Genomic DNA, 23294 nt, shown 5'->3' on the forward strand with positions numbered 1-23294 from the left:
TTGAAGCAGTAAGAGGAACATCTTCTGGGCTGAGCAGCCCTCGAAGATTCCCATGTGATGCACAAGTCCTTTTCTTCCCTATTATTTCTTGTCCGGCTTTCAAGGCTCTCCTCCAGCAGCTTTAGCGCTAAAAGCCATTTCTCTGCAACAAAACCCACCTTTCTCAAGGCATTTGCTAGTAACTCTTTCACAGCTACATCACAGGCGAGGGGAGTGGAGTCCGGAGCTGGGTGTCCACTATGAGGAAGGACATCTGCTCTACCTGGGCTCTCACCATGGAATTGTGGCAAAGAAATTGAAAACCAAACCCATTGCTGGCAAGCCAATTCAGACTTCGTGAGGGGATCACTCAGAGGAGACCTGCCCCTGCTGAGTCTGCAAGGCTGCAATCCTTACGGAAGGAGACCACCACTCCTTTCTCCCGTGGACCAGCTGGTGGCTTCAAACCGCGAGCCTTTTGGTTCCTAGTGCGCACTCACCCCGGTGCCACGCTGGATCCTCTGTGACGGTTGGCCGAGCCCTGATTTCTTCTAACTTATCCCGACAGGATCGGGTTTCCTTGCTTTCCTATTGCTTACCCTGCAAGGATCTCTGGATCCTCAAGCTTGAGAGAAGACTGAGCTCAGGTAAACTCACACCCACACAGGTGAGCTGCTTCCATGCTTGGGAGTGCCACATTTCCTTTTTGGCAGTGGGATAGTAGGAGCCATTGGCTCTCATCCTGGATGTGAACATTCTGTAGCTTTAAGGAAAATAAACTTTACAGAGATGATCAGATACTTTCACCCCTGTGGTAATTACATAATCTGGTGTCACTGGGCCTTGAGAGGATCAAGAGTGAAGGGGTAGAGTTTAGTCTGTCAATCAGGTCATAGCCAATGAGGCCTCTGTGTGGGCATGGCCTTCTCCTGAGAATTCTGGGAACTCTGGTATTTTCCTCCTTGGAGTCAAGAGAGATTTGTCTCTCTGCTTACTTCCTGCGAGACATTCCTGAGGAGAAGCTACATGGACTTGCCCTGATGCAGCCCTGGGTGCTGGAGAAGCCATGTGTAGGCTTCTGCCAGCGCTGAGATGCTTAAATGCCACTGGATCCAAAGACTTTCTACCCACTGGCCTGTGCCTGTCCTGCACTCAGAGTCATTGCCTGTGTTTCCTGAGTCTGAAGAAGACTCTATAGATTGGTAGTGAGCATAAGGCCTAATATCGGACTGATGGGCTTGGACTGGGCTGGGTTGGGATGCTTTCTGAATGTACAATTACCCTTTATATAAAACTCTCTTATACACATGAGTTTCTATGGATTTGTTTCTCTAGTCTACCCAGACTAACACAACCTCCAAATCCATTAGCCCACAGCTGTTGAGACGAATCTGACGGCTCATGGCAACCTCACGTGGTACAGAGCAGGAAGCGTCCTTCACCACATTTGCTTATGCACTCATTTTGTCCTCAGTGATTTTTGTCGTGAAGGTGAGCATCACAGAATGCCTGGTTACCAGAACAAAGTGTTCTTGCGTTGAAGGAGTACTTGAGTGGAGGCCCAATTTCCGTCTGCTACCTAAATAAATACCATATAAATATATGCACATAGATCTATTTCCCTATCATTCTATATAAATATATTCATTTAGACCTCTATAAATGTCCTTTGCCTCCTAGTTCTTTCCTCTGTTTCCCTTTACTTTCCTCTTGTCCCACTACCATGCTCAGCCTTCATTCAGGTTTCAGTAATTCCCTGGGTTTCTTGCCACCCCCTTTCCTTTATCCTGCCTCCCCCTCTCCCACGTCTCTCTGAATGGTCAGTCCCATGGTTTTCTCATCTGGAATGTTTATCCCGTCTATCTTATCTAGATAGACATGCAGAGACAATTATAAGCACAAAAACAAGAATGAGCAAAACAAAACAACAATGACAAAAACAACAATGAAAAGCCTATTAATAGTTCCAGGTCTGCTTGTTGACCTTGATGAGTGTTTTCTGGTTGAGTCTGATGGGGTACCACACCCTGGCCCTAAAGTCTATTTTTGGTGTTCTCTGAGGACTTTATTGCTTTGTTCCCCCCTTGGTGTAAATAAAATCTTGTGCTTTGTAGGAAAAAAATTCCTTTTGTTATGCATTTCAATGATCAATGCCATCACATTTCTTAATTTTGGAATTTACTTAAAATGGATAAAATATGTAATTCTACATATTCTGCTCACTGCTCAGTCCTTAGCCAAACACTTAAGCTTTAACTTAAAGATAAAATAAAAGGTAACATTAGAGTTGCTGAAATATGGTTACTAAACAAGCATTAATTTTTGTTTTCACTCTACATAAATGAATCTCAGTACATGGTAAGATAGGTTGATGGGGATGAATATTATTATGTAGCTGATCTCTAATCCTGAGGAACTATTCCTTTATCAACTAAAGGGATAAAGAGATTCTCCTAAGACCCCATAAGTCTATGGATTTGGATGTTCTCACGGGGGGTTGGGGTAGGGAGCTATAAGCAAACAATTGAAAACCAGTGTTTCCCTAACATTCTGCAAAGTCTGTCTCAGCGAAATGAATATGTCTGCCTTCAAAATCTCAGTAAATTAGATGTTGTCTCTTTTCCAGCATTCCTGAAGGAGCAATACACTTAGTTCTGTTGTATCAACAAGGGATCATTCCGTGGTTTTGGGGAAGCAGCATTCAATAATCACTTCCCCTGGAAGACTCCTTTCTGGAAGCAGCAGCCTTCCTGGGGAGCTTCTGCTGGGCTTCGCCCCTCTTGCCCTAGCGGGCTCTGTGTCCCCAGGCTCTCACACAGAGGTCTGATGTTTTCAGACAAGTTCCCATCCAGTTGACTTCAACTCACGACGACGCCACGAATGTCAGAATCGTGCTGTGCTCTGCATGGTTTTTAATACCAGTTTTTTGGGAAATGGATAACCATTTCTAAATCTTCTCTAGGATTCGAACCACCAACCCTTTTGGCAAGCATCCAGGCATGCTGCAGCACCCAGGCAGCCTAATACTGTCAGGTGGTGCTATGAACCACTGGTCCATTCATCTGTAGAGGGAGAATAGGCCTATTCAGAGGTATCAACAGTCACTTCTGAGTGGCATCCTTGGAGGAAGGGAGAGCGGAAGGGTCGAGCTCACTGCCATCTAACTTCTCACAATTCACTACTCAAGTGTGTAGCAAGGTCAGCTTTGGATGAGAGGGAGCGTCAAGGTGCAGGTATATGATTAGGAGCAAATGCTTCGCATCTTTCTCAATCAATTCAACATCAGAAAGAAGACTTGCTTGGGAAATTCAGACAGGTCTTGGCTTTGTTTGCTGACTATTTCCTCCACCAGCTGGAAACCCAAATGACCCATGAACACTGGCCTCGCCCACGTGTCCTAACTGCATTCTGGCTACTTAAATCTCTTGGCAACAATTTTAAGAGGTTTGTGAATATTTTCCAGATCCCAAACATGAAGCACATTTTTATGTTCTCTGCTATCAGTTTTGCTTCAGTAGCCCCGCAGGTGCTTATGAATATTAATCTACCAATTAAAATACTTTTTTTTGGGGGGGGGGGAGAAGTCCTTCATGCTGTCTAAAAGATACCGTCTCACTATCTCGTTTTTCTCTTCTGTCTCCAGGCGTTGGTAGAGGTATTCATGGCCCGTGTAACATTAGCTTTACCCATGTAAAAATATTTCCTTGGTCAGAAGTTGGTCTGTGTGGTAATGTCATTGTCACCTCCTGCTCAGTTCCTGGGCAGGGTGCAGCAGCCTACCATTCCCCACAAGGCTCTATGATGTTTCTGCTTCCTCCTCCACGCGCTGCAGATTTTGTTTCGGAGATCCATGTGCTACAGAGTAGAACGGACCCACAGGTCTTCTTGGCTGTCAGTGAGGGGAAAGCAGATCACCACGTCTGCTTCTTCTGCCGTGTCAATGGGTGGGGTGGAACCTGCTAGCTACAAGCTGAGCACAAACCATTTTTACCACCCAGAGACCTTTCCTCTATGAAAGAAGATACCAAGGTACCTCCTGCCCAACCACAGGTCGCTGGAGGGACGCCTTTACTGTTCACTAAGGTGCCTCTGAGGAGCGCGGGCGGAGCACTGGGTTACACACTCAACGGCTAGTCACAAGTCCAGCCATTCCAATCTACCGGTGCTGCACTGGAGGCGGCTAGACAGACTACTTCGGTAAAGACTTGAAGTCTTAGAAACGCCAAGAGGCAGTTCTCCCCTGTGCTATAGGGTCACTGTGCGTCAGCATTGACTCAGTGGCAGTGGACTGGGTAAGGTGCCTCAGTTGCTCTGAACATTTTCAAAGCCACTAGCATCAGGAGGTGCTTCACGGGAACCAAGGGAGAGGATGATCTCTTCTCGTGCCCTTCTCCTACATGGAGAAAACGTAACCAAAGCTTGGGCTTAAGGGCCATTTCCACTTGAATTGTCTATTACAAATACTTCTTCAGCACCTTTTAGACCTTGTCATGAGCTGACTGCGATACTGGACTGCACTAAATATGGGGGGCTGTCGGCTTAAGGAAGAAGCCCTGGTGGTATAAATGGCTGTGCACTTGGCTGGGAACCCAGAAGCCAGCAGTGTGAATCCATACAGTCACTCCAGAGGGGGAAAGACCTGGTGCTCTGCTCTCATACACACATATATTTTTAAATCATTTTCTTAGGGGCTCGTACAACTCATCATAATCCATCCATCCATCCATCCATCCATCCATCCATCCATCCATCCATCCATCCATCGTGTCAAGCACATTTGTACATTTGTTGCCATCATTATTCTCAAAATATTTGCTTTCTACTTGAGCCTCATTTTCCCCTCCCTTCCCACCCCCCATGAACACTTGATAATTTATAAATTATTATTTTGTCATATCTCACACTGTCCGACATCTCCCTTCACCCACTTTTCTGTTGTCCATCCCCCAGGGAGGAGGTTATATCTAGACCCTTGTAATTGTTTCCCCCTTTCTACACCACGTTCCTTCTACCTTCCTGGTATCGCCATTCTCCCCACTGGTCCTGAAGGGATAATATGTCCTGGATTCCCAGTGTTTCCAGTTCCTATCTGTACCAGTGTACATCTTCTGGTCTAGCTGGATTTGTAAGGTAGAATTGGGTTTATGATAGTGGGGGAGCGGGGGAGGAAGCTTTTAAGAACTAGAAGAAATTTATATGTTTCATTATTGCTACACTGCACCCTGACTGGCTCATCTCATCCCTGCAACCATTCTGTAAGGGGATCTCCAGTTGCCTACAGATGAGCTTTGGGTCCTCACTCTGCACTCCCCCCTTATTCACAATGATATGATTTTTTGTTCTTTGATGCCCGATCCCTTTGACACCTCACGATCACACAGACTGGTGTGCTTCTTCCATGTGGGCTTTGTTGCTTCTGAGCTAGATGGACACTTGTTTACCTTCAAGCTTTTAAGACCCCACATGCTATATCTTTTGATAGCCGGGCACAATCAGCTTTCTTCATCATGTTTGCTTATGCACAGACTTGTCTTCAGTGATGGTGTTGGGAAGGTAAGCATGGAATGCCAATTTAATAGAACAAAGCGCCAGACTTGATTTGATGGCACACAACAACAATGAAGCTGAGGAACCCTGATTTCTCTTGTCATCTCATTCATCAGATATTAATTCAACATCTATGGTGAAGAGCCTTGTTGGCCTAGTGGGCTAAGCATTGAGCTGCTAACTGCAAGGTCAATGGTTCAAACGCACATGTTCCTTCAAGGGAGAAAGAAAACCATCTGGTCAATATTCAGACGTTTCAGAAACCCAAAGGGGAAGCTGTATTGTGTCCTACAGGCTTGCGACGAGTCAAAATTGAGTCTGTGGCAGTGAGGCTTTGTTTTGATGGCAGGGACTGTTTTCATTTTCTGTAAATCACTTCCTGTCGTTTCTCCATGCATTGACCTACATGCCACGAGCACATAACACAGAGGTCAATGATCAGTGACCTAGCTCAGGTCTTACAGAGAGAAAGGCAACAATTACAAATGTTCCCTTTGCATAGTGTGAGAGAATCTTAAAGGGCTGCATATCAGTCACAGATGGAGGGATCTCGTGCTCTGTTATAAAGGACGTTTCACTAGATTGGAAGAGGAAGTAGAAGTCTTTCCCAAAGTGGAGGAGGTGCAGATGTAAAGGTCCTAGCTTCATCCCTCAGGCTAACCACCTTCAGTTTCAGATAAATTGAGGGAGAAGTTGAAGGTAGTTGTGGTCGCTGTGTGAACAGGGGGTTAAAGAACAATGTAGAAATAGTCACATGATTCTCATAGCACCAAGTTTCCTGCAGCAACCGAGTTATCTCCACGTGCCCAGAAGAGGTGGAAAGGAAGTGAGAGTGGTCTGGCAGAGCGTCTGAGGGACTTCCAACAAGGAGCAGACATCCCTGACCTTCTCCTGCATCAAAGAAAAGCCCAAGCCAGGCATCCAATAGGAGGTGTCGTCAGTCCACAAAGATCTGTAAGGTCGTCAGGAACCAAAATCAGGTCTTGTCAGCCTAAGAGATGACCAAGCACCCACGATGCAGTCCTCTTGCCTGGCTCCTGCTGACAGACAGGCCACATGTGACAGCGAGATTCAGTAGCACAGGCAGCGGCGACCAAGTGTAACGCCCAAAGATAGAGGCCAACACGCCCAGTCAGATGAAAACATACAGGCCACTCATTGCCCCGAGGACCTTCGTCCTCTCCCCTCCAGCTCGACTCCATGTTGGGAGGACGGAGGAGAGGAGAGCCTCTGCAAAGAGGGAAATGGTTCCCGTAGGAAATGTTAACTTTCCACTGCACTGACTCGAAGAGATTACGATAACGTGGGAAAGAGAAGCATTCACTAGCAGAATCAAATCTGGTTTTTCCTTTCTGTTCTTTATCAAGAGGGTGTCAGTGTGAGACAATAAACATAGATTTTCTTGCACTATATTTACTTCAATATTTTTTGTTCCTTTGCTTTCTATCCAGAACCGTGCTCTCTGAGATACTGATCTGTTATGCTGAGTTAAAGGAAGGGCAGCATGTCACATGCGTGAAAGGATGGGCTGTCATGCCAGTTTGTACCTGCCACCCAGCTTGAAGGCAGGGACAGTATTTCCTGGGCATGTCTGAGTCCATTGTTGTGGCTACTGTGTCAGTCCACCTCATTGAAGGCTGTTCTTGTTTTTGATGACCCTCTACTTTACCAAACAGGACGTCCTTTTCTAGCAAATGACAGGTCCAAAGGAAGGGAGCGCTAGGTTTCTCTCCTTAAGGGGCCAAAACGTGATACGTGAGAACGCCCTCTCTTGAGGTCAGTCTATACTGTACAGTAGCTGCTCCCTCCTTCTGTTGGCAACTGTGTAAGCCTGAGTGGGAGAAGGGCAGAAGCTCACTGAGGAGATCTCAGCAGACAGCCAGAATAGCTGGGCGCAGGCTTTCCTCAGCTTTCGGCATTGGCATTGGAGTTGACAAGTGAGAACTCTGTCCCCGTGTGCAGAGCAGATCTGCTCCCCAGGGGGTTCAAGGCTGGGCCCCAACAGAAGCAGCTTTCCAGGCTTGTCTTCAGAGGAGGTTCTAACGGTCAAGCACGGCTCCACCCAGAGGCTCCTAGTCATGTGTGCACACGTGCATATAGGTATCAAAGGCAGAGCTGAGACAGAGGAAGACATATCTACAATTCAACACTCCTTGCATAAGAGTTTGGGGGTTAAAACCCCTTAGCTCTGTCATTCAGGATAATGCTAATCACTGTTATATACCATATACACTTGAGTATAAAGTGTACCAGCATATTTTTAATGCAGTTTTTGTGGCAAAATTAGGTGCCTTGGCTGATAGTTGGGCCGGCTTATACTCGAGTATATACGGTAGTCTCTTTGTACGATCATTTATCTTCCTTAGAAAACTAAACTTTGTTTGATCTAGCTAAATGGTGTCTGTTTTTCCCGACAAACCATGCTAACTTCTCGTTAATAAAAGAAGTCAAGGAGCACGACACAAGGAGGTAACAAAGACTTTAAACCATTTCTTATTATTCTCCCAAGTCTCATGATATAGGTCAGCTTGCCATCCAGAAAGGGGGGAAGGATTCGGGGACATGGCTGGGCCAACCGCATCTTCTCCTGGCTATACAAGCAGGGTGCCCTGCTAAGGGAGCCCACTCTGCCCTGAGGCCGCATGGAGGGATGGCCCGAGCCCCAAGCCTCAGGCATCCTTCTCTGCAGGAGTTTACCTAGCTTGATAAGTCTTCGGGCATCGCAGAGAGGAAAGGGAATGGCATTGGCTGACCTTTAGTGTGCAGGGAAGCTGTCCAGAATCCCTGAGAGAGGAACAGATTTTTGAACTCATTGGCTTTGAAGACTCCATCTGCCACCTGCACTAGCAAGGTCAGGGTGTTGTGGATGCGGTCCCAAACAGGCTGCCAGCCCTCTGTGAGCCACAGGGCTCCACCCCAACCTGGTCCCTCAGTCCTGAGAAGTGCAATGCACCAGCCAGCCTTTCCTCCTCCCCCTCCCCCTGCCCTCATTCACATTCATGTGCTTGCCCACACAATTTATGAGGCGTGAGATTTCATTGTTCTTTTTTTGGTTTTATTTTAAAACAGGAGTGTGATAGGTTCTTAGAGAGGGTAGCTGCAATGTATCCTTAACTCCAACACAAAGAAGAAGAGGTACAGAATTGAAATATAAGCACCGGTGCCAAGTGCTGAATGACCTCTTCCCTCTTCTGCGATGAGGGCTCGTTAGGTGGGCAAGTGAGGAGTGGCGGAGTCCTCAACCTTGCTTTCCTCCCACATGCCAAAAACCACGGCTTAGGTCCCCTTGTCTCATGAGGACTTACAGCAGTCCTGCAGAATCTGGGCTCTACATCCTGACTGATCATCCTGATTGATCATAAACGAGCATGCTGTGTTTCGTATCCTTATATATCAGATTGTTTTGAATCCTCAAAACCACTGTGGCAGGACAGATATTGTCAGGGCCACTTTCCTGCTTGCTCGTTGCCAGCAAGTCAATTCCTGACCCCTAGTCACCCCTGGGGAAAGAGGAAGTCTGCTCCAAAGTGTGTTTCAGGTAAGGTGACCAGATTTTAACATTTGGTAAAGCAGGACACCATCGATAAAACTCAAATCCTGGTGAAATAGCCATATGGCAGCCAAAAACTGTATACCCTAGCTTGTCGTGCATTCTTTCCAAATAATCGAGACTTTTTTGAAACGACACAGGAAAAATTGTTAAAAAGCGGGACTGTCCTGCCAAAAGTGGGACGTCTAGTCACCTTCGTAGGCTGTAATCTTTTTTTTCCCAATCATTTCATTGGGGCTCATACAACTCTTATCACAATCCATACACCGATCCATGTGCCAAGCACATTTGTACACATGTTAGCATCATCATTCTCAAAACATTTGCTTTCTACTTGAGCCCTTGGTATCAGCTCATTTTTCCCTCCCTCCCCCACGATAATTTATAAATTATTATTTTTTCATTTCTTTCACTGTCTGATGCCTTCCTTCACCCACTTTTCTGTTGTCCGTCCCCCAGGGAGGAGGTTTTGCCACTCTCACCACCGGTCCTGAGGGGTTCATTTATCCTGGATCCCTGTGTTTTCAGTTCCTATCTGTGCCGGGGTACATCCTCTGGTCTAGCCGGATTTGTAAGACGGAATTGGGATCATGATAGTGGTGGCGGGCGGTGGGGGGGAGGAAACATTGAAGAACTAGAGGAAAGTTATATGTTTCATCGTTGCTATACTGCACCCTGACTGGCTCGTCTCCTCCCCTCAGCCCTTCTGTAAGGGGATGTCCAGTTGCCTACAGATGGGCTTTGGGTCTCCACTCTGCATTCCTTGTCATTGACAATGATATGATTTTTTGTTCTTTGATACCTGATCCTATTGATACCTTGTGATCACACAGGCTGGTGTGCATCATCCATGTGGGCTTTGTTGCTTCTCAGCTAGATAGCCACTTGTTTATCTTTTTTAAAAATTTAATTATTTTACTGGGGGGCTTGTACAACTCTTACCATAATCCATATATAATCCATATATAACTCTTATCATAATCCGTTGTGTCAAGCACCTTTGTACATTTTTTTGCCATCATCATTCTCAAAACATTTGCTTTCTACTTTAGCCCTTGGTATCAGCTCCTCATTTTCTCCCTCTCCCTCCTTGGTCCCTCTCCCTTATGAACCCTAGATAATTTATAAATTATTATTTTTTGTCATATTTTACACTGTCTGATGTCTCCCTTCACCCAATTTTCTATTGTCCATCCCCCAAAGAGGAGGTTATATGTAAATCCTGTAATCGGTTCACCTGGCTTGTCTATCTTTAAGCCTTTAAGACCCCAGATGCTATTACCTTTTGATAGCCAGGCACCATCAGCTTTGTTCACCACATTTGCTTACACATATGCTTTGTCTTCAGCGATTGTGTCCGGAAGGTGAACATAATGGAACGCCAGAGTAATAGAACAGCGTGTTCTTGCAGGGACTGAGTACTTGAGTAGAGGTCCAATGTCCATCTGCTACCTTAACACAAAACCTATAAATATATGCACATAGATCTGTTTCCCCATCGTCATATATAAATGTATTTATACATGTACATGCTTGTCTTTAGACCTCTATAAGTTAGGCTGTAATCTTTATGGAGCAGAATGTTGGGTCTTTCTTCTACAAAGCTATAGTGTGTGGCTCACATGACCAATTTTTCAGTTAGAAGCTGAGTCCTGGGCCACTTTAGAGATGAGGAAACAGATTCAGAAAGATACCAAATAGCCGGCTAGCGGCCACATGGGCTCAAACATATGAAAGACCACGAAGGTGGTACAGTTGGGCCACTCAGCAGCAACCAAACACAGCAACCTCACCAAGGAGGCAGGACGGGGCTCTGAATCTAGGTCCAACCAATTCCAAAGTGAGTGCTCCTACCGACCGTCTACTGCCACCTTTCTCCTTACAGGTGTTCGCAAAGCACCAGTGACCTCTCCAAAAGATTATGTTTAATCTCCTCTGGTTCCATTGCCCCAATTCTGCCAGTGAAAAGTATATTTTTAAAAGGGAGAGAAGCACTCCCCCTCTCGGGCTGGAGCTGGAGGCCTGGGCAGGAACTTCAAAGAGACAGAGCCACAGAAAAGGGCTGTTCTGCCCTCCATCAACCTCATAAAGGATGCAGGTAGTTTCAGTTCTTGAGCTCTGTTGCAACCGTTGGGAAATGAACTCTGTATTTGCAGAAGTTAATTCTAACTGCTGTAACAAAGGGACTCTCAAAACATGCTTAATGGTTTTAACCCGGTGGAAGATTTCTCAAAGACGTAGTTATCTAGTGCAAATTTTCAAAAAGCCATGAGCTCAGGATTTCAGGACTATCTCCCAGGTGACCAAAATCTTACAGCTGGGAAGGAAGCTACCAAGGCCGCTTTCCGCACCTCCTCCGTCTGAGATGCACATGTGCTGTCATTCAGGAATAAGCACTGCCGTTATTTCCTGCCCAGGTACATGGCCACCAAACCCAAGCTCACCTATCATCGCCTCTCCCGATTCCTGTTGAGTAGCAACATAGAGTCGCACTATTACAATTAAGTATAAGTCAGCAATCACTTATGAAGGTGCAGAACGTCCATTCCTGTTGCCTGGGGACTGCTAGAGCCTAGGCAATTTAATGAGTCTTGGATGGACTCCTTAGAGAATTCCATCAAAATCCTATGAAATTGGGTCCAGTTTAGTAGCTGCCACCCCCCAGTTATTTCTCCAGAGGTTCACAGGTCCTGTGTGTCCCCTTAAGGGATTAATTTTAAGACGGGGGGGGGGGGCTTCTATGACTTAAGGAGAAAGATGTCCTTAGGGGCTTGTAACTTAGGGGTCCCAATGTGAAGAACCACATGGCTGCCCAAAGAACAAACACATCTGCCTTGGAAGAAACACATCCCGAATACTCCTTAGAAACGAGGACAGTAAGACTTGATCTCATGTCCTTTGGACCTGTTGTCAGGAGAGAGGATTCCATGGAAAAGGACAACATGCTTGGTACAGGGGAGGCTCAGAGAAAAACAAGATCTTTGACACAGTGGCTGCAGCCAAACAACACTTGCGAGGCCAGCACAGGATGGGCCAGGGTTTTATTCTGTGGTCCATCGGGGTGCTATGAGTTGGGACCACCTCAATGACACCTGACAACAATAGGCTCACCTTCATTATCTTATGCCCAGAGGCCCTGGTGTTTAGAGTGACTCTATAAGCTTTTGCCCTCTAGCACCCTCTCCATCCAAAGAGCCTGTCCATCTGTCTTCAGAGCTGGCCTTGGGGCCTCTCGCCCTCTCTAGTTTCCCCTTGGCCTTGCCTGGTTATCTGTGCAGAGAAACCCCCATGGGGCTGGGCTGCTTGGTCTTGGCCTCTTTCAAAGACCTTGCAGGAACAGAGCTGCCTGCACTGGGAGACAAGGGGGCACATCTCCAGCTGGAATTCATGCTGTTCCATGTACAGCGGGAGCCTGCGTTTTGGCATTCCAGTTCCCAGGGGCTAAGCTTTCCTCACGTACTGAAAGAAGTGCTGTGTAGACAACTATCTCAAAGCCCAGCTAACACCACCTTCCTTTGCGTTCACGTCACATTTCATACACAGGCTACGTCTTATGGTTGCACCTGGAACAGTGACTACGCATCATCTTGCTTTCTCTTGCTGCCTATAGCTCCTTCAGAAAAGGGGCTGCTTCTTATTCACACCTGCATTTTCTGTGCCTCATGTGACATTCAACCCTTAGAGTAAACATACTTAGTCAATGCAACTTATTGTAAAGAGAGTGAGTTGGTAAATGAACAGGGGAGTCAAGGAGAGGGTGAAAGGGTGCGGGGAGGGAACGGGTACAAAGTAGATGATGGAGGACGAGAGTGAATGAGTGAGGGTATGAGCGGTGTTGAGATGGCCAGCTGCTTCTAGAACCCACTCTCCACTTTTCTCGTGGTCACAGATCCCTGGTTTTCAGTTGAGCCTATTGCCATCCAACAAAAAGCGTGCCTTTCCCACCTTCTGCTGCGACCAGAATGGCCACGTGGTTAAGTTCTGCACAGTAACATGTAAGTAGCACTGTATAGGAGACATCAAAGAAAAATTATCTTTTGAAAGTGTGTTTCCCCCTAAAAAGTGGGTTCCCTCAATTCCTTGTTTCTGGAAAACATGTGATGGTCGGAGCTCAGCAGCCACGGTGCACTCTGAGGAGACCTCCAGGAATTGAGCCACCCTGGGGCCATCACGCAGGTCCCCGTGGATCAGGGAGCTGCTTGAACTCCCCTGAGCGCCAGCCTCATGTGCTAGGTGCTGTCAGTTCTAGCACACAAAGTCGAACCTGATTCTGACCAACTTGCAGATTCAGATGAGTGCAGGGGCCAGGTCTCCTTTTTCCCAGCCCAGCCTTCTTTCCGACATCAAGTGTAAATCCCTATTTGATTCTCAACGCTTGCCTGGGATCAGCAGACGACTTCCAAAGCCAACCCAATCACAGACTCCTGGCACAACACAGTTTTGTTTTGTTGTTTTTACTATATAGATCATTTTATTGGGGGCTCTTACAGCTCTTAGAACAATCCATACATCAACTGTATCAAGTATATTTGTATGTATGTTGACATCATTATTTTCTAAACATTTACTTTCTATTTGAGCCCTTGGTATCAGCTCCTCTTTTTCCCCTCCTTTCTGCCTTCCCACTCTCATGACTCCTTGATAAATTATAAATTATTATTTTTGTATCTTACACCAATTGCTTCCCCCACGGTTTCCGTTGTTGGTCCCCACCCCTGGGTTGGGGGGTGGTGGTTATGTGGCACACAGTATTAGGAGACAAGCAAAGCGAGGGAGGGATCCTTGATGGATGCTCAAACCTACCACGCTGTCAGTGAGCACAAGACTCGAGCTCAGATGGAATGCAAGTCCCCGGGGCCCTAAGACACACAGTGAGGGCAATCCTTCTAAAACTGTGGGCCATAGATCACACCCCGACTTGATGGCTCCTAGATTTCAACAGTGAAGCAGCTATTCTTCTTCCAAGTGGGCCATGACAGGATTAGGGTCTTACCTCCATCAAAGAATGCCAGTGTGCGATGGGCTTGCGAGGATACGACAGCATTTCACTCCAATGATCTCTGCCCAGCCGCTCAGCCTCGTTGCCTACTTGACACACGCCGATGATCTCATTGTGACCTACACTGTGAAAATGGTCCACAATAGGTTTTTCTTCAAATTTTGGTATTTAAGCACAACAACCACTCAATTGAACTGATAAAAGAATTAGGGAGGGTGGTTTTTTCATCCCCTAACTGAACTACAGGCTTAATCAAGCCAATACTGTACTTGGGGTTCCAGGAAAGGAGAGCCGAGTCTGGTCCTCGCACAGCCTGACTTTCACAACACCACTTCTAGGGACACCTTCAACAAAGCACCTTGTGATGCAAACGAAGATTCTGCTTGCTCTTCTTCTAGAACTAGGCTGGCCACTGGGCCTTCAACTCTGGTGTAATGGACAGGGGGGCCGTCTGAAAGAGTGTTGTGCACTAATGGATACTCAAGTTTCACAAGAGGCGAGGGGGAATGAGTCAGGGAGCAGCTTTGTGCCTGTAATGGCCAGCTTACAGAGAGAGCAGAGGGCGGGAGTCCTGGCTCTTCTTGAGCCTCCTCTTTTTAGAAAGCACGTGGTGAGCTCCTCATTTCCCTCCTTCCTGCTAAGCCTAGGTTAGGTTCTTTAACCCAATATGATTTTCCAATTGCAGAATGATCCTTAAGAGTCTTTATCCTCAGGGGCTAATATTCTGAAACTTTTCCCCAGTGGAACGTTTCCCTCGGCCAATTGTTTTTGTCAATCTTTGGCTAAAGTTATCTGCATGGTAATTGGCATGATATAGCTTATCCTTTTACTCTTTGGAATCCAATCTCACAGACTCAGTTTTCCTTCCTTCCTCTTTTTCTCCTTCCTGTATACTCGAGTGATTTTATTCTCCTTCAATTTCTGTGTAGGGAGGGAGCTTGAAGGACATTTCACTCTCTGCTCATTAAAATCCCTCACATGCAGAAGCCCTATGAATTCTGCCATGGATTTTTCCAGGCTAGATTCATGAGTTTACTGAGAATTAGATTGAAGCAGAGCTCACATAATCAGATTTGTTGATGAGGGAAACTTGGCAACAGCTTGAAAAATGCTGGCGTATTCTTCCACGGTTGGTGGGCGATGTCCCCTCCTGTGGCCTGGCATTCTCGATGGAGCATGCTAGTTGGAGGAGACAGGACAAGGTCTACTGCCCAGCGTGGGCTGTCACCCCCATGGATAGCTGAGCCAAGCCACAAGCTTCTTGGGCTGAAAGATGGTCATGTTTTACCCAGACATTTGCTGGAGAGAGTGATTGGGGCACTGAAGTTGCCTTAATGACAATGTTTCACAGGGACATGGGTGCATTTTTAAAGCTAAAAATAGTATTCGTAAAATCATATTAGAAGCCAGAATGATTTTTCATTTTTGTGCCCAGACCACGTGGGAGGATTCCAATTAAAAACAGACTTTGCATTTCAGTCTAATGACTGGTTTAACATGTATAATTCCCCCTTGCTACTTCTGTTGCATATTAAAATGACTGTTTTTCAAATCTATCCTTTAAATACACAATTGGCTACAATGCAGGCTATAAATATCTCTTCTGTGCTGTATTAATTAAAAAGTCGGGCATCTTATACATTTTAATGCACTGTCATCCATACGGATTCTAGCATTTCCAAGAGAACATTTCTGTGTTTGCTTTCAGACTTAAGTGGATGGAAATGATCTTTATTAAACACTTAGGCAGGAGTTATGAATTTAAGAATGTTGATGGCTGAGCTAAAGTAATCACTCTGCTGTTTGGAGTGGAATCTCTCCAATGAAGGCTAGGCGGATTGCTGGGAGAAGATAAGACCGGCGGGCCCACAGGTCAGGCTGGGGTTCTGGGAGGTGCACAGAGAGTGAAAGGTGGGGGCGTGGGGTCACAGGTGATGCAGAAGGAGAAACAAAGGAAAACGGGGAGGGAAAGAGTGGAAGAACAGAGAGGTGCTTGGACAGTCAGACTCTGCAGTGTGGTCCAGAAAACGGTGACTTCTTGGAAATCTACTTTTGACACATCCCTCATGGGGCTCCTCTCCTGTAGCCTCGGACACCGGCTAGGAAGCTGTGCACTGCACACCCCTCTGCCCTGCACCCCCCTGGGTCCAGCTGCCTTGTATTAAGAAAGAGCGGTGGGAATCTCACCGGTCGTAGTCCATGACGGCTATGGACAGATGGATTTGGTCAATGTTCTCAGGAGGGACGTCAAAGACTATGGCTTCATTGTAAACAGGATTCAGCGTGTTTCTCTTGGTGGATGTTTTCCTCTTCTTCAGCCGTCTGCCATCACACATCAGTGAGACTTTCACGTAGGGATCTGGAGGGGTGCCGTGAGAACAATGCAGATTTAAGCCTGGGAGCTGAGTCCTACAGAGCCGGCCTGGTAGCACAGTGGTTAGGAGCTCAGCTGCTATCTGAAACGTTGGAGGTTCAAACTCACCAGCCCCTCCTCGGGCGAAAGATGTGGCAGTCTGCCTCAACAATTTCAGCCTAGGAAACCCCGTGGGTCAGTTCTATGCTGTCCTACAGGGTCACCCGAGTCAGAATCAACTCCACAGCACAGAAAAACAACAATACGAGAGGGCAAATTCCTTTACCTGCCCTGGACTGGAGTTGAGGGATTTTTATTAAGAATATGCCTGGGCAGTGACTAGAGGCAAAGAGAATTCATTCATTCGCGAAAAAGCACAGGCCAGTATCTACTCCGGAAGTATGGCATTTAAAAACAGTGTGCAAACAGCTGTTGCTGAATCAGGCAACAGTGCAGCTAGAAATCAAAACCTGTCTGGCTGCAATAAAAAGAAACAGATAGGCACTGCCAACAGGCTGCAGGGCCCCAGCTCGAAGCCCCTCCAGGCAATCTCAGCCCTCCAAATGGGGCCTTTAGGAAAGGGGCTCGTGTGATTCTTTGATGGCTGGGAGGATGCCTGAGAGTAAAGTAGTGTAGCTTCCAACCCGAGTGCTACTGGCAGTCAGAAAAAGAACGCAGAGCAGCACGGCCAGGAAAGACAGGGCACAGGCTTGGCCCTGGAGGATGCTGCGACTCGGACGGGACAAGGCCGGCCTCTGCGCCAGGCGGGCTCTGCTGTCCTCACTATCCTCCTCTCAGTGGAGACTTCGCCTCTCTCCACCTGCCTGTCCGTGTCCTGCCCCGACTCCAACACCACCGCTTAGGAGGGAGAATTAGAGGGCCAAGGGGGTCATGCACGACTTTTTTCTGGCTGGGAAAACAGTAGCGTGCAGGAAGTGGAATACACTGCCTCTGATGGTCTTTGATGTCCATGACTGCGAGACAGTGGACCAGTGTTCTGTGGCCCTGTATGAGACAAAACATCTGCTTTGCTCAGGGATCCAGACAGAACAAATCAAACTCCCTCCTCCACCGCCCAGAGTAGCCCAGCGGAAGAAAAGGTGTCCACTCTTGCGACACCCTAAAACCTCTCTGGCCACAAAGTACTCTATACAGCCTAGATCGCCCTGTCTGCGAGTCTGCAGACATCCATGTCCTGTCTGACGTCAGCAAGACCGATCAAGTCTTTCGCCTCAACTCAACTCTTTGTTCAAGGAGCTCTAGCACCCAACCCCATCTCGCTGTAGAGGTGGTTTATATAGTTGGAGATGCAAGCTAGGGCATTTCTTGTGTGTAGGTTGGGGCAGGGAGTGGGCAGCAAAGTTTTGTTAGAACGTAGAATTTAATTGTACATTGCTTTCAATCTTCAATCAGACTGGGAGGGTGACCGCTTCTAGCTGAGGGAAGACTTCATGAGATGAGGGCTATTAGTGTGTGCGAAACTGTAGGTCTAGCTCACAGTTCTCTGGCTTTCCCCGGAGAAGACCTATGAGAGATTATCAGTGATGGTCAATGCTATGTAGCATTTAGCACTGCCACACAGCTCTTCTTACTGCTTTTACTAATCTTACAACACCCCCGTGAGCCCGATACTATTATTATTCTCATGTCTCAGATGGGGAATCAGAAGACCAGAGAGGTTAAGTAATTTGCCCAAAGTCACACAGGTGTCAGGTGGTGGGCTGGGAGAATATCCAGGAGATTTGGTTCCAGAAGACCAAGCACTTTATTCTCACACCAGACACTTCATGAGGCTCAGAACCAGAGGTCTCAATCCTTACTGCCACCAGTCCCGACTCACAGAGACCCTGCCGAACTGCACCTTTGGGTTTCTAAGGGTTTAAGTCCTTACAGGAGCGGAAAGCCTCATCTTTCTCCCAAAGAGCGACCGGCAGATTCAAAGCACTGATTTTGTAGTTAGCTAGCAAGCACGTAACCCACTATGCTACGAGAGCTCTTCTCAGGAGGCTTGGATTCAGGACTCTCACCTGACGCTCCAGTGATGTCCATTGCCTTCAAATTCCGTGCTTTTATGACGGTGATAGTCAGCCTGCCCGCCGTGGGAAGATAGCAGAGAGAAAACATCAACTCTCCGAGATCCACATTGTCCTGTTGAGGAAGCCCAAATGGGAAGGTTAGAAAGTGAGGATCAGCCAGAGGCCAGCACTAGGGAGACCACCCTGCACCCTCTGCTCATCTCCCGACTCCTCAGTCTCTTCCCTTCTCAGCCACACAGAAACGAATGAAGCCCTGCATTTTCTTAAGAAAAAGAATGCTGGTGGTATGGTGGCTACTGTTCACCTGCTGAGTGGCTGGAGGTTCTAACCCACCAGTCATCCCATGGGGGAAAGATGAGGCAGTCTGCTTCCACAGTCACAGGCCTGCAAACTGTATGGGTCGTTTGACACTGTGCGCTCCCCTGATCAAAATCCCAGTGCAGAGGACCCACCACAGCCTTAACACCCCCCATAAAGTCCCTCCTGGGGATCCACTCATACCCTTGCACACAACCCACATCCAGCCTCTAGGACGAAGCTGTGTACAGGCCACCACCGATCTACAAACACACAGGCTCATGTGGTGGGCAGCCTTTCACAGAGATCCAGACCAACTCCCACACATGATGTGTCTGTGTGCCACAAGCAGTCTGTAATGCGATGTTAACCTAAAGGTTGTTGGTTTGAGCCCAGCCAGCTGCTCTGTGAAACAAAGGGCTAGCACACTGCTTCCTTCAAGAAAACCCAAGGGGGCACTGTCTTCTGGGACACAGGGGTTTATCATGTTAGTCAGTCCAACCCTGGAATTTGACCGCAGTTCTCACACAGCACCTGCCACACAGACCTTCTCCCCACCTCGACCTCCACCACAGGCCCCAAACACACCCACACAGTCCACTGTGGCACCTTACATAGACCTCCGTATGTACATGTCACCATCGACAGCCCTCGCATAGGCCCCTTGAGAAAGAGGGAAACTGAGGACTAGTTTGACAGAGTCCTCTGAGGCCATGGGAAAGTTCACACAAGTGACTTGCTCATTAGGTGTCACTGAACTAGCTGACTCAGAGCAAAACCATGCACAAGACAGCCACGAAACACGGCGGCATCCTCCTCCTAACCGTGGCTTTGTTTCAGCCCGCTGCGGTCTCACCAGGCCTGTCCACTTCAGCCAGGTCGGTTTCACCAGGCCCGTTCACTTCAGCGAGGTCGGTCTCACCAGGCCCGTCCACTTCAGCGAGGTCGGTCTCACCAGGCCCGTCCACTTCAGCCAGGTCCTCCTTTTTCCCCGGACCCTCTCGCGACCTGGTTCTTCTCCAGGAATTGTTCCCACCTTATAAGGTGGCCAACGTACTCGAGACAACGTCTCTCAACATCCTCACTCATAATTCTAAGGAATATTCTGGCTGTCGTACCTCTTCCAAGACAGGTTTGTTGTTGTTCTTTTTAAAATAATTTTATTGGGGGCTCTTGACAACTCTTGTTACAATCCATACATCAATTGTATCCAACATATCTGTACATATATTCCATTCTTCTTTTCTGGACATTTACTTTCCATTGAGCCCTTGGGATCTGCCCTTCCTTTTTCCCTCCCTCCTCCCCACCTCCTGATAGATTGTAGATGGTTAATTATTTTCAAATCTCACACCGACGGCTGTCTCCCTTCCCCTCTGGTTTCTGTTGTTCTTCCCCCTGGATGGGGGTGTGTGGTTATGTGCCATTCATTGAGATCGGTGCCCCCTCCCTTTCCACCTCTCCCTCCCTTCCCCCTACCCTTTTGGCATCTCTATTCCCATTCCTGTTCCTGGGTTCCATGTGTTGTGAGTTTCATCTCTTGCCTGTACCTATGCATATGCTCCCATCTAGTCTAAATTGGGAAGCAGCACTGGGGTCATGATAGTGGGGGTGAGGAGGCCTCAAGGGATCAGAGGTATATTGCATGACCCATTAGTGCTCAACTGCACCCTGATTGACTCACCCTCTCCCTGCGACCCCTCTGTGGGGGGGGGGTGTTCCATTGTCCGTAGATGGGCTTTGGATCTCTGTCCCTACCACCTCCATTCTCACCAATGCATTTTTGTTTGCTTGTTTACTGTTTGTTGTGAGTCTTCTGATGCCCATTACCTGTTCTCGATGACACCTCTTGATCACACCGGCTGGTGTGCTTCTTCCATGTTGGCTTGTTGCTTCATTGTTGGATGGCCGCTTGTTTAACTTCAAGTCTTTAAGATTCCAGACACTATCTCTTAATAGTCGGGCACCATGCTCTGTCTTCCCCACATCTGCTTATGCATCCATTTTGTCTTCAGTGATCGCATAGGCAGGGTGGGTTGGGCAGGGTATCACAGAATGCCAATTTGTTAAAACAAATGTTCTTGAATTGAGGGAAGGTATGAGCCAAGGTCTAAGGTCCATCTGCAACTTCAGGGTATTGCCTTATAAATATATGTACAAAGACCAATATCACTATCGTTATGGATTAATGTATTTACATAAATGTACACCCTCTGTTAATCTCCCTATCTATGCCTTTGCTTCCTAGAGCTTGTCTCTTTGTCCTTTGCCTCCTCCTGCCCCGTCATCACTTTCCCCCTTCTTCCACCTCTTAGTGCTTCCTCTCCACTAGTTTGGTGTTGCTCTAATACTCACAGGATCTCAACCCTCTCCTAGATGCTGGTTCCACTTCCCTAGTTGTTCCCCTGTCCATGATGCCTTCCGCTCGCCCCACCCTTCTCCCCACCTCCTTCTTCCCCCTTTACCTTCCAGGGCCATTGACCCAATTGCCTTCTCCCCGGGGTTTCCTCCCATGGTCCAACCCATATAATTAGGCAAACCATCCATGTCTTAGTCCGAACAGTAAGAAAACATACGGCTGAAGAATGAAAAGGAAAAATAAAAAGATGAGAGAAAAAATATAGAAAGAAAAAGGGGACCCCCCCAAAAAAAACACCCCTACATAGGTCCAGGTCTGTTTGCTGGTCCCCATGAGACCCTCCCCCTGGACCTGTGGGAGATCCGGGGGCTGCCCCTCCTCGCCTGAAGTCCATTCTTGGGGCTCCTCAGGGCTCTGTGGCTCAGCTTACTCCAGTTGCTGATCTGTTATGCTCTATCCCCCCACTGTCTCCCCACCATGTATCCCCATTATTGACCCCTGTCTCCGTATGCTCCAGTTAGAGGACAACATGTCATGAGCTGTTGGCAGTTCCACAGTCCTCTCTGTGCCCCAGCAGCTCCGTGCAGGGACCTCATCCTCTGGGCTTGGTGTGCCCATATGGAGTCTAGCCCGACTGCCTCTTTCTTCTTCCTGGTTTGCTTCCATATGGGTGTGGTAGGTCGGTTCCTTTCCTCCACCGGAAGGTCTGGTGTCCTTCTCTGTGGCACACACTTCCAGGGTGGGGTCAGGCTGGTTCTGGTTGGGGCGGGCCCTGTAGTCCAGTCTTTTCATGCATTCCTCCACGTGTCACGTTGCCCTCCTGGTTTGGTGTGTCATGGTGAGGTCTGTATGCACGCTCCAATTCTGTGGAGACATGACCGACCAATACCCTCCCCCTGGGTGGGTTAGTGCTCTGTTCCCCACATGTCATCATCTCAGTTTTTCCCCACCCTCATTTTCCCTCCTTCTTCCACCCCTTCCCCTTCTTTATGTTGGATTCAAATGTACCTCCCTGGGTTTGGTGTGACCTCCCCCTGACTACCTGTGCTTCCACCTGAATATTGTGAGATAAAGGTCTTTTCTCCTATTTCTGCTGTGCTGATTGTACTTCCCTCAGGGGGCTCATGTCATACTTGTCCTTTTGAGATTGGCTTACCCCACTTAACATGATTCCTTCCAACTCTTCCCATGAAACAATGTGTTTCATGTGATTGTCTGTGCTTTTTAGTGCTGCATAGTACTCCATTGTGGGAATGTGCCAGAGTTTTCTAATCTACTCGTCTATCGATGGACATTTAGGTAGTTTCCAACTCTTTGTGATTGTGAATTGCACCGCAATAAACATTGGAGCTCAGATTATTGGTGGTGTTTTATTTCTAATCTCCTCTGGGTAGATGCCCAGTAGATGGATGGCTGGGTCATAAGGTAGATCAATTTCCATTTTCTTTAAATATGGCCAGATCACTTTCCACAGTGGCTGTACATATCTATAAGACCACCAGCAGTGGAGGAGGGTTCCTATTTCACCCCATCCCCTACAACATTTGTTGCTCTCCGATTTGCTGATTTGGGCTATTCTCAGGGGTGTTATATGGTATCACATGGTTGTTTTCATTTGCATTTCTCTTATGACTAATGAATGGGAACACTTTCTCATGTGTTTGTTGGCCATACAGCTCTCCTCCCTAGTGAAAGTTCCTTTGCCCACTTCCTTAGGGGGTTGACTGTTTTCTTCTTTCTGCAGGCCATGAGGGTGTTGTAGATTTTAGTAATAAGCCCTTCGTCTGATGTGTCATTATTAAAAAATCCTCTCCCAGTTTGTGGGTTGCATTGTTACCCTCTTGGTGAAGTCTTTCAAGGCGCACAGGTGCTTTATTCTTATTAAATCCCATTTGTCGATTTTCAGATCACTTGTGTGTACCCTTCCCTATTGCAGTGAGCCTATGAAGCCCCTGGGCCAGTGCTCTGAGGCTAGTCCTGTTGCTTTTTCTGGCGGTTCAATAATCTTTGCTAACACCATTATTCAAATGTATCAATCCTTCTCCAATCTTCCCTAGTCATTGTCTAGCTCTGGCATGCACCAGGCAATTACAAAGGGCTTGAATCAGGGCCACCTTAGTCATCAAAGTGACCATTTCCTCTTTGTGTGACACATCAAAGAGGTCCTTCGCAGC

General features: G+C 47.4%; 1 protein-coding gene across 1 annotated transcript in view; it reads right to left on the reverse strand.

Moving 5' to 3' along the window:
* SYT9 (synaptotagmin 9) overlaps nucleotides 1-23294 on the reverse strand; it is a 259856-nt gene that overhangs the window by 53065 nt on the left and 183497 nt on the right. The window contains exons 4-6 of the mRNA XM_075546133.1: nucleotides 18456-18576; nucleotides 16263-16434; nucleotides 14070-14199 (exon numbers count right to left, since the gene is read on the reverse strand). Coding sequence (XP_075402248.1) covers nucleotides 14070-14199; nucleotides 16263-16434; nucleotides 18456-18576 — 423 coding nt within the window. The remainder of the gene's footprint in view (nucleotides 1-14069; nucleotides 14200-16262; nucleotides 16435-18455; nucleotides 18577-23294) is intronic.

Source organism: Tenrec ecaudatus, chromosome 4, assembly GCF_050624435.1.
Source record: "Tenrec ecaudatus isolate mTenEca1 chromosome 4, mTenEca1.hap1, whole genome shotgun sequence".
NCBI classification, from domain to species: Eukaryota; Metazoa; Chordata; class Mammalia; order Afrosoricida; family Tenrecidae; genus Tenrec; species Tenrec ecaudatus.